General features: G+C 43.0%; 1 protein-coding gene across 1 annotated transcript; it reads right to left on the reverse strand.

The window, feature by feature from the left end:
- Positions 1 to 1,470: 1,470 nt before the first annotated feature.
- lingo4b (leucine rich repeat and Ig domain containing 4b) lies at positions 1,471 to 10,872 on the reverse strand. Its single transcript, XM_061820270.1, has 3 exons — positions 10,512 to 10,872; positions 4,623 to 4,734; positions 1,471 to 4,541 (listed from the first exon to the last, which is right to left on the reverse strand). The coding sequence occupies exon 3, from the start codon at positions 4,527 to 4,529 to the stop codon at positions 2,718 to 2,720; it is 1,812 nt and encodes a 603-aa protein (XP_061676254.1). The 5' UTR covers positions 4,530 to 4,541; positions 4,623 to 4,734; positions 10,512 to 10,872; the 3' UTR covers positions 1,471 to 2,717.
- Positions 10,873 to 11,950: the final 1,078 nt, after the last annotated feature.

Raw genomic sequence — 11,950 nt, forward strand, 5'->3', positions numbered from 1 at the left:
AAGTCCTCACGGTGAAGATTAAGTGCTTTGGTTATGTAAGCATGTGTGTTTCCCTTTGTTGCTAACAACAGAACAATCTCACTGCAGGAAGATTTGCTTTTAAGATGAATAGATCTGATTCTTTCCTTTTATTGTCGGGTTTTTCTTTAACAAAATGAAGCTAAGACGGGAAACGCACTTGGGAGACAAAAAAACGAGTCTTTAGTCACCGTAAAGGGGACACGTTTCGGAAAAGTAACTTTAATGTGTTTTATACAGATAGTTCTGTCTCTGCAGTGTATGTCCACATATCATGTATGAAATTTAACAAGCAAATTTCTTTTTTGTATGTTTGTGTGTCCTAATCGGCTGTTAGACCAGGCACAATGGAGAATTGCGGTAGTAACAGTATTACTAGCATTAGCTGCATTAAATAATATTGTAAATTCATAATGTAATAGTGTTCTGATTTTCTGTCCCAACTTGACATAGCTGCGCGTTTTACCTGCGGGAACGTAGCTCTTTGTTCCTTCGTGTTAGCCAAAATGCCGGCTTGTTGTATTGCTGCATATTGTTCGAACACCCTGGAGGATGGACTTATTCTTCATACTTAAAAAAAAAAAAAAAATGAATGGTTCTTTCTGAAAAATTGATTGCACAGGTGCAAGTGATGAGAGCTTTGTGGGTTCCAAATGACAGGTTGGTGTGGATACAGCTACTGAAAAAAATAATAGTTTGGGGCGGACCATGTAATCTTTCTCTCATAACGTAACAAAAGATCCGCATACGTATGACAGGAGTGCTAAATGTGTCGATGTGCGCATCGGACGGCTTCAGAGGAGTAGCCTCGGAAGGACAGCCTCCGCACGGCCTTGTTAATCACCACCGGCCTTGTCAACAAGGCCGAGCCGGCCTTGTGGATCGCTGCAAGGTCTGGCCCGGCGTCAGCCCCGACGCGGAGGTGAATCCGGCGGGGAGGTGGTTTGGCCTGGCTCTGCCACTACGCGATTGTCCCGGTGTGACATTTGCTGATGACGTTGCAGGCAATATGGCAACCACTTGGATGTCGAATGAGACTTCCACAACTTTGCGCGTGGATGACACGCTCTCCGGTCATATTTATTTTTTTGTATAGATATTTAAGTGAATGTTATACATATTTTTCATTACAATATCTATTTTAGAGTGTTAATAGGCATGGCAGTGGGTTGCCACTGCCTTTGTCGCAACAGCGTAGTTCCACCCACATAGGTCATGTTAACGAAAGCCGTAATCGGTATTTCCATGCGACAGAAACACCTTTCCAAAATCGAGGGATTTCAGGCACAAAGTAATGATTTGTTTTGTACTTATTTATTTTTTCTGACCACAAGAATGTCCGTTTTTAAGATACTTAGCAATTCTTTGGAAATACGGACACGACCAAGTTATCAAAACAAGAGATAAACAACAATTGTGCATTGTTAAAGCACTTTATAGTTGTCGCACTTCAAAAATAATTGTGAGACTAATGACAGAAACTTAAGCCAATAGCATCATTCCCCAAGTCATTTTTTTAACACTATCAGAAAAAAAGATGAAATTGTTCAACAAACAGGAGTCTCTTTGCCTCGATTCAACCTTGGAGATTGCAGATGACCCGAAAATCTACAGACTAAAAGAAGAAAAACAGCAAACAAGTTAGCTTTTTTTATCGTTACTATGCAAGCAAATTAAAAAATACTTGGGCAATTATGTTCGAAGACAAACACAAAGTAACCAAGCGCACAGACACAAACGTCCTTGACCTAAATATTTACAAGACGCCCAGTAGCGTATCACCAAAAAAGAAGTTAGTGAGGCACATGTTCTCCAGTGTGTCGCAGGTACACAAAAAAAAAAAGAGGAGCAAAATGGTTTCCTGCTTAATAAAAACATACACATGTCATAAATAAAGTAATAAAAGATCCTGACAAACCTGATTGAGCGTCAAATGGTAAAGGGCACATTTCTATGTACAGTACATGAATAAGCATCGTAGCTGCTACTTCAGAACTAGTAATCTACTCCACCGACAGTATTTATTGCTTTTATCTGACTGGTGTTCACAGTGAGCGTGCCTACTCGTGTTGGCAATGAAAACTTCACAAAAAGGATCTTCAAACAAGCACTTGAAAGGTTTTGATGAGCCAGAAGCCGCATTTGAACCTGTTTTAATGTCTGTGACAACAATTAAGAATGCCGCAGTGAGCACGGTCATTAGTTATGATGAAAGATGGCCCGAAAGCAGCCGTTCTCAAACGGGGGTCCGTGAGCCATAATTTGGGGGGTCCACAAAGTTATTTTGCAATACATTATTGTGTCCCATCATACTGGACAAATAAAATTACATAATAAATTACTGGTACCTCAGCTTTGGTCCAATTAAAAGGTTTGGTATGATTGTGACATGTCATCACATCAATTATTTTACAGCAACAAAGTCCTATTCTTCAAAGAAAATAAGTTTTATAACAGTTGTTTTTCTTAAAAGTGGGAAATTCTTTATTTCTTATAGATTTACAGGGTCTTTATTTGGTGTTAAGTTTATGAGGTGAGTCCTTTGAAAAAAATGTCTCCCTGTAAAGGGGTCCCTAGACCCAAAATGTTAGGGTTGGGTTAGGACCATGAGAACCCCTGCGCCAAAGTTAGGACAAATCCAAGAAACTGTCTCAGAGGCACATCTGAGCGGTTCTCACAAAAGTCATGCTTTGTTGGGTTTAAATGAGTTTCATAGTGAACCTCCCTCCGTCCCCGCCGTCCCCTCCGCCGCCCATGGAGGAGCGAGGAACAAAGTCGATGGTGGCAGTGTGCTTGATCTGGCCTTTGCTTTGGCTCCAAAAGAACATGAAGATGAAGCAGATGGCTACCGAGCTGAGGAAGGACAGGAAGCCCATGGTGGTGGCGATGATCAGCGTCTTGGCGTCAAAGGGGTAGGGCTTTGCCTGTTGGGCTGAGGAGTTGGTGGCTTGGGGAATCAGGGGCTCCACCCAGTCCTCCTCTGTGAAGAAGGGGACGGTTCTGTTGCGCTGGCCCCCCTTCACATAAAGGCCGACCCTAATGCTGTCATTGCCGGCAGCGTTGCTCGCGAGGCACTGATAGGTGCCGCTGTCGTGAACCTGCGCAAACCGTACCTCCAGCGTACCGTTGGGTAAAACTCTGATTCTTCCCACCGGAGAAACCACATTCTTGTGAGATGAGATCCAAGTGATGAACGGAGCAGGATCCCCATCAGCCTTGCAGGAGAAGTGAACGGTGGTGCCCTCCTCCACCCTGACCTCCTGCGGCCTTCGGTCCAGGATCCGAGCAGACCGGCAGGTGAACAGCCTTGGCAGTTCCTTTTCAGAAAAGTCTCTGAATTCGCGCTGCTTTACTGTGTCGGGGGACGAGCACGTTGGCTGATGTCCGTCAAAGTTGAGGCGTAATCGCCGACGGACCACCCAGAGCAGGCGGCAGTCGCAGGACAGGGGATTCCCGTCCAGTCTCAGCACCTGGAGATTCCCCACTGAGTGTAAGGTGCTCTCCTCCAAAGTTGATAGCTGGTTGGATGTCAAGTTGAGTATGCGGAGAGAGGCAAGGCCCTTGAAGGCCCCAGACTCTATTCGCAGCAGGTTGGCCCCAGCTAGGTGTAACTCTTGGAGTCTAAGTAATTCCCGCAACAGATTACCTTGAACAACAGTGATGGAGTTATAGGACAGGTCCAGGAAGCGAAGGTAGACAAGGTGACGCAGAGCCGAATATGGCACCGCACTGAGATTGCAGCTGCTGATGACCAGAGCGGTCAGGTTGAGTCCAATTAGGCTGTTGCTGGCGACCTTGTCAAGGGAGGGCCAGTTTGCCAGGATGAGGGTGCGTAGTCCATGCAAGCGGCGGAAAGCGTTGTTAGGCAGCGTGGAAATAGTGAGGCGGACCATGCGAAGGTACGTGAGGCTCTGGAGCTGAGACAGCGCCTCAGTCGGAATGGATGTCAAATTGCTGCGGTCGATATGGAGCTCTTGCAAGCTCTGCAAACCAAAGAATGCTCGCTGAGAGATGAACACCAAGTCATTCTCGTCGGCGTCAAGCGTCCGTAGGTTCACTGTCTCTCTGAAGGTGTAGTCCAGGAAGACCAGAATCTCATTCTGGCTCAGATCCAGAAAACGGAGACCAGACAGGCCAGAGAAAACCCCAACGGGGAGGATCTTGAGTCGATTGTTTTTAATTCGAAGCGTCCTGAGATTTTGTAGTCCCTGAAAAGCTTCGACCTCGATCATAGAGATCAAATTCTCACTGAGATCCAGATCTCGGAGTTCGTGGAGGCCAGAAAACTGTCGACGCCCCACTGTCCGAATCCTGTTGTATGATAAATCCACACGGCTTGCATCGCTGGAAAAGCCCTCGGGGATTGAGTTCAAATGTTTGCCCGAGCAGATGACTTCCTTCGCATCAGGCCGACACGAACAACGAGGAGGGCAACTTCCCGCAGAGACGGGCGTTCCCGCCTGAAGCAGGATGCCCCATGCCGCCCATCGAACCACAGACTCCACAAACATCTTGCGCCCTTTCTGAAAAGACACACGGACAAGACATCATTTGGATGCTGATGTAGAAGTGCATTTTTTGACAACTTCTCACAAACAAAATACCTTGTCAGTGCCTGAGCGCAGAGGATCATAACCAGCGGCAGTGAAGTAGTAGTCACTCTTGGGTCTGGTGGTCTTGTGTTAGCCCCCTTATTAGCATCCCCTTTAGCATCATCTGGAGAAAACAGAGAGATATCACAACTTCTCGGTTCAAAGTGTTCAAAGAGGGATTCATGCAAGACTGACACTTTATCAGTGACTCCACTTTTTCGGGAAATATTTTTCCTTCCATGTGCTTTAATGAATAGTTTTAACGGCTTAAAACATATTCGAGATGAAAAATAAAACTTAAATGAATTCAGACAAACGTGACCTTTGTGGTTTCAAAGTCTCGACTCAGTTTGTGGTCATGCCATTAGTTTTCTAATTGTGGAAATTTCTGCCATCCTGCTGATTAAATGTCACAAAGCAAAATAGTTGAAAGAAGTACAAACAAGCTAGCAGCAGGGAAGCGGAAGTTGTAAAAGATTCATTTATTAGCAGCTGCGTGCTGGAGCCTGTAGCTTCGGAAAGCTGTTTGAGAATTTATTTAGTATCCTTGATATTCAACTTAAGTTCCAGGTACTAGTACAGTCTTTTTACACATTAGTAAGACAATTAATTCAGCAAACTGTGAATGACTAAGACACACTTCTGCGACTACTGTCTTACATTTTGTACATTTTGGGCGTACTAGTATGGTCCAGTTGGCTACGACTGTTTACCACATGCCGACGAGTTGGGCCTAGCAGTGATTTTAGTGCAGGCCAGTCGTTTACCTGTAGGTTTGATTGCCTACTATAATGGCACTAGTAGTGGAAGAAAGGTACTAGTAGGACAGATGTTCCACCAGTGTGTTAAGTTGTCTTACGCGAGCATACGAGTACATGGCCAAACATATTATTATTATTATTATGATCTTACTTTACAGAAAAGATACTGATGCTCACACAGATTAATGTATCATTATGTTAGTATCATAATGGACCTTTCCGACCTGTCAATCACTCGTACAATAATAGCCATTCAGATAGCTGCATTTTCTTAACCCCTGGCTTGACACGACCCTCTCGTCGTATTGTCCCACAAGCAATGCTAGTTGTCAGTAGCGTGCGCTTGGAAAAGTTACTTTTACGTACAACTAAATGTGAACAATATCAACAAACACAAGGCTCCATGTTCGAAGGTAAGTGAGGGAGAAGTATCTTCTCTGAGTTTGACTGAATTATTATCAGGGCTTTATACATTGCAGGAGAACAACTTTCACTTTGTTAGCGTATCACTGACCTGCTGAATGAAGTGTTTCATGTTTTATGCCAAAGAGGGTTAGTGATACGTAAATGCACCACGTCATGCAGGAGAAATGTCGATTTTCCCATTTGTATTTCATCAGACACTGGGTTCCATTACGAGCCGAGTCAAATGAATCCACCCACTCACTTCTAAAGACTACAATGATGTTACTCGTGATCTTTCCAAGTAAAAAGTACTCACAATGCTTTACGTGCGCAGTACGATTCCACTATTTTATCCCGTTCGATTTCAGTATGAAGTTTGTGAAGCGTCAAACTTTTTTGCATCGATAGCCGACGTTTCTCTGTAACTCTGAGATTGCATCCTGACGCAATTTGGAAAAAAACATAGCAAAATATTATCTGGAATAGGCGATAGAGAATCAACTTCAAACCTGTCCTGTTCAGTCACAATTTCGGAAGCTTCTGGGACATGGTAACTGCGGCAAATGGGGCGGAGCTTAAGATCGCCAGTCGGAAAGGTCCATTGCATAACAAGCAAGGACACACGACAAATTCAACAAAGAAGAAGCCTCGAGTTGGTTTTCAACCTTTGCGGATCACCATCACCCGAATGACTGAAAATCTACTCCGATACAAAGACGAAAGCCGAGTTTTAGCAAGTATATGATTGTTTTTTTTTAATAGTTATGGTGATTGTAATTAAAAATGACTTGGACAGTCACTGCTGTGTATGAAGCGTCTCGAGTCTACAGGCCAAGACAAAACGCACACATGTATGTAGGTCGAGTGTAAAGCGGATATTAAGCGAGTGAACAAATTCTGCACATGTCGACAACAAAATCCCCACTTCACGATGATCAAAGACCATATCTCACTTTTTATTATCGAAGATATTTGAGCCTGCCAAAAATGGCATAAAAGAGCACTTAACACCCTCGGAGGCGTCCATGTGAGACGGAGCGCGCCCTGCCGCTAAAAGCCGCCGGTGCTGCCTCGACTCATGCACATGAGGCCTCCGTGGGGGCCCCGGGGGGGGGCATCTGGAGAATGCCCGTGCGTATCTGTGCCATGTATTTACATTCGTCACGGGTTTTAAAAGTTGAGTATACTTGAGGTTATTGTTATTTAGGGAAAGCCGTTTGAGGATTTATTTTTATATCCTTGATATCTAGCTGAAGTCCTGGAGGTGGGAGTAAATCACGTAAGTGCAAGTCTTCATGCTCACGTTTCAAATAAGTTGTTACAGTTGTGCCTTGAGATACGAGTTGAATGAGTTCTTCAACCAAGCTTTTAACCCAAAACACTCATACCACTTTCCCCATTCAGGTGAATGGAAATGCCATTAATTTGTTCCAGGTTCCAAAAAGGATCAGTTTTTACCAGTAATGAGGAAAATATCACTCTATAACCCAGGTGTCCAACACAAGACCTGTGGGCCAGATCCGGCCCGCCACATGATTTTATGGGGCCCGTGAAGCCAAATATAGTGTCAATTTCAATTATTCCTGTAAAAATGTGCACAAACATTTCAAATGGTCATGCATCATAAATGATAAAGTTGAGATATTAAGTGTTTTTGTTTTAACAACCATGAATAGTTGACAAACACGTTACCCTTGATTTGTGATTCCAAAACTAGTTCATAAATTGATGTAAGTATGATGAGATGATGAATTATTTTGTTCCACAGTCATAACGGCCCTCTGAGGGAAACTGGAACCCTTGATTTCTGATTCCAAAAGTAGATCATAAATTGACGATGTAAATACGATAAATATTTGTATTGTTTTACAGTCTGAGAGAAATCGGCCCGCGAGAAAAATGAGTTTGACACCCCTGGTCTACAATATTTATATATTTATAAATATTTATATAAATATATTTTTAAACACATGCAATAGGCACTTAATTTAATGGCATTTTGTGTTGTTTGTTAGCATTAAGCTAAACTGACACTAGTGAGGCAAAGCCATGTGGTTGTTTTAAACATGTCATGGCTGATTCTCCTTGTTTGGTGTTTACTTTGACAGTAACTTTAAACTGCTCGTGGCCATCAACAGCTTGACAATTTCATTTTTTTTTACCATCTTCCAAACATAGCAGTTATCAAATGTTAAATTTCCACAAGTCACTGCACAACGGTGCCTTTAACGCTTTTAGATCCGATCAAACATGTTCAAACGACTCTTGCTGCAAAGAGTCATTAACCAGAGACAGATCAACGTAATTTCAGACAAACTTTATTTCAGTTTCACTGTTTCAGGTTCTCGAGGTGTCATCATAACAGGGAGTGCGCGTTTGTAAGTGCCACTCGCACCTGTCATAACGTCATTATCAAATCATTTTTAAACACGTAGTTATTTGATATGTTCTATTGTTAAATTAACATTGACCACATGATATAATATCAGATGTGTTCTATTAATAAATACAGTTTGGGCTTGTAATGCCATGAGATATTTTCTATCTCAAATTTAATTATGTAATGTGACATCAACAGACATGTTCTCAAGCGACATAAAATCTAAATACATAATGTCATCAGATCTTCCATTGTTAAATCAACTTAAAGTGCACTGATAGTCATTTTTGCATTGTTTGAGAAAGTGTTAATACATGACATCACACCATTAGATGTGATGTTAAATAAGGTTTACCTACATTTCATCACATGATGAGACGTTCTATTTTTAAATATACCTGAAATACCTCGGCCACTAGCTGAAGTAAATTATATATATTTTTTTCTCGAGTTAAAATACACCGGAGGCAACGCTTTGCTGTAATCTATATTCACAAACTACTGGGAGCTCTTATCTGTAATTTAGGTTGAGCAGTAAGTACACTATATTAAAAATAATAATACCATTTACTTCAAGGACCAAGAAAAAAAAAAGACGACACTGAACAACAAAGTGGTTAAAAATCACATAGAGAGAAAATGCAGCAGCTGGGCTGTTACATTTTTCCATCACATAAAACGTTAATGTTTCTCCACTCTGGCATTTTCATATTTCCAGGCAGAAACAAAAATCCATCCTATTCATTGCTGGGGGAGCCAAGTAAGCGTTGCACAAATTGGGCAAATACAGAAACCTGCCACCGTTTTCAGCCCATCGCACGACTCGTCTTTTACGATGGAAATTTTGCACAAAATTTTTCAGGCAAAGGACACTGAAGCTCCGCCGTGATTCCCACACAAAAGCCCCCCCCCCTCCCACCCCCCCAACCCCCACTATCAGCCCTGTGACCTCTAGTAGCACCCCCTAAAGCACAGACCACAAAATGTCAAATTTCGCCCTTTGTGTCCAACTCCGTGACGGACATTCTCGAATTCCCCTCACAATCCGGTCTGATCCGGGCTAGTGAGAGACGGGGTCTGGCAGGTGTGCGGCATCTCAGGCAAGGCCAATCAGAGAGTCCCCTCCCCCCACCCCCCAAAAACTCACACCCCCTTCTCATCACGTCGCCGTCAGGGGTCGCAACCTGGGGCACGCTTGCCCGTGCTGACTGACGCCGTCCGACAAATTAGAAAGTGGGAGAATGCAAAAAAACGTTAATCCCACCCTCGGGTGCACGTCGCGTTCCCATCTGGATTACATGAAAACTACAGTATTTGCTATTATGCAGTTGAACTAAAGCTTACATGATTGTTAGTTCCAAATGTTCCCTAAAGCATTGCTACGAAATTATACTCAGTTTTAGATGTACAGCACATATAGTTGTACTTGTTAAAGTTCAGTTGTATTTAACTTTTAAATCCGATACATTTGCAGTTAATCTGCAAAAGCTACAAATTTTGAAACATTTGCTACAGTTTTTATTTTACTAATTTTCAATACATTTTGATTGGATCATTTAAGTACAGTTTTTCAAGTTTCTTATTCTGAAGTGTGATGTTAATGATCAAACTTTGCAGCATGTTACAGCAGCTAACAACAATATCAAGCCTACTTTTTAGAAATAAAACCTCTGCCTCGTTTTAATGAGCACTTGGGCCTACTGCGCTCGTGTATTTTAATGTAGGTCATTATGGGGTGCTTCGAGAGTTCAATATTTTTTGAGGGCGTACTTCATGTAGAAAGTTTAAGAACCACCTCCCCAAAGTATGATTAAAATTGATCCTTTAGATCACGGGTGTCAAACTCAAGGCCCGGGGGCCAGATCTGGCCCACCACATGATTTTAGGTGGCCCGCGAAGCCACATCTAGAGTGTCGATTTCCATGATTCTTGTAAAAATCTGTACCAAAATTTCAAATTGTTATTTATCATCAATGATAAAGTTGAGATATGACGAGCATTTTTGTGTTACCAAAAATAGATAATTGAAAAACACATTACCCTTGATTTCTGATTCCAAAACTAGTTCATAAATTGATGTAAGTTTGATGAGACGACGAAATATTTTGTTCCACATTCCTAACGGCCCTCTGAGGGAAACGGAAACGACAATGTGGCCTGGGAGAAGAATAAGTTTGACACCCCAGCTTTTGAGCCACTTTAAAAAATACTTTTTATACGACACAAGTTCAGTTTTCCTCATCTACACACGAACACTGAAGATGGAGTTGTGGGAAATATCCAAAAGATCACTTTTCAAGCGAAGCCAAAAGGCACGCAGATTTCCATTGTCTTGTGGACACGGCGTATACGCACCGCCTCTTTCGGTCTTGGTGCCTTCTGACTTCTACGTCCAGCTGCTGGCATGTTGCTCAAAGCAAAAACCAATCTTTAGTCAAGTCCTGCTCTCTACTTTCCGACTTCCTCTTCTATCATCGCTTGACCCGCAGCGCGATGAAGCTCTTTGGCAACAAGTGCGCCACATACTGTATTAGCGTGACCAGCGTCTGGACTCAAGAAGCCGTCCCCCAGTCCCCCTAGAACGAGCAGCGCCAACGCAGGCCGGTTCGGTTCTGTGACGCTCTCCGCCGCGATATTTTTAGCTGATCGCAGTGAGAACGAAGAGAGCCTCAAATCCCCAATTAAAGTGGCTTGAACATTGTGCGTGTGCGTTTGCTTTTGCGTGCCTCTTTTTATGAGCTTGTGGCACCTGCCGCAGTGTGGCGGCCCCCGGAGGCTTGGTGCATGCGAGCGGCAAATATTAAAAAAGGTTTGCCTGCAGAACACAAGCATAACTGCAGAAGTGAGCAGCTGCTTTATGAGCGCCACAAAAAGTCCATTCCCCGGGGACTGACTTTTACCAGCCCGCCGCATGATGTTACAAAACAGCAACAAAGACTTTTGTTTTTTTATTCCCACGACCCAAGAAAGCTTAAAAGAACTGATGACAGGACTGTGGCCCCTTAGACATGACAACGGGGGGGAAAATAATTGGAGTTTCTCCATGAAGTTTGACGTTCTTGCAGGTGGCAAAAGCGGGAGCTCTCTGAAATGACCCTTCGGTGTCATCGGATTTCTTCTCATTCTAGTTCGATTGTTTGAAGTGTGAGTCAAAAAGAGGATGTTACTTGTGGTAAACTGCTTGGAGGGGAGAACTCATTAGCATTTCACCTGGTGCGTTGATTAAAAATAGACATGGCGGAAAGCCAGACATCAGTGAAGTACTGGCTAAATAATTCAGGAGACGGCAATAAATGGAATGCCTTTAACCTTTTACAAATTACCCGAGGCGACCATGTATTAATGGTTGCTTTATGAGATGTTCTTCTTTAATGGCTCTTCTCTGAGGCAGGTGTTTTGAACAATCTGTCCAGTTTTTGCAATTTGAGGGATTCTACATGTTCTTTGAGCGAGGTTTGATCTTTCATGAAAGTTTCTACTGGGCCATACTTGCCCGTGCTGTTTCCGGGATCTACTAGCAAGTTTAGAGAACTCATGTTCGGCCGTGAGCGTATCTGGTAGCTCAGCAGTAACTGTTCTGTCGCTTTAGAAGAGGCAATCGACAGAAACTCGAGAGCTGGATCTCCATCAGCAAAGTTCACTGTTGCCAAGAAAGAAAGAAAGAGGAATGAGGTACGGATAGCCGAAGGCCGCCCCGTAGCTGGGGAGCTTAAAGCAAGCAACACTGACATGGACATCAAGTCATACATTTGGAATGATTTGTCAGAGTTTGTAAAATTTCAAAACGGGAAATT

The sequence above is a fragment of the Syngnathoides biaculeatus genome, chromosome 5, assembly GCF_019802595.1.
Source record: "Syngnathoides biaculeatus isolate LvHL_M chromosome 5, ASM1980259v1, whole genome shotgun sequence".
NCBI classification, from domain to species: domain Eukaryota; kingdom Metazoa; phylum Chordata; class Actinopteri; order Syngnathiformes; family Syngnathidae; genus Syngnathoides; species Syngnathoides biaculeatus.

Bases quoted from the DNA above. Each gene is read 5' to 3' on its own strand.
- lingo4b (XM_061820270.1), bottom strand. From the start codon at position 4,529: ATGTTTGTGGAGTCTGTGGTTCGATGGGCGGCATGGGGCATCCTGCTT.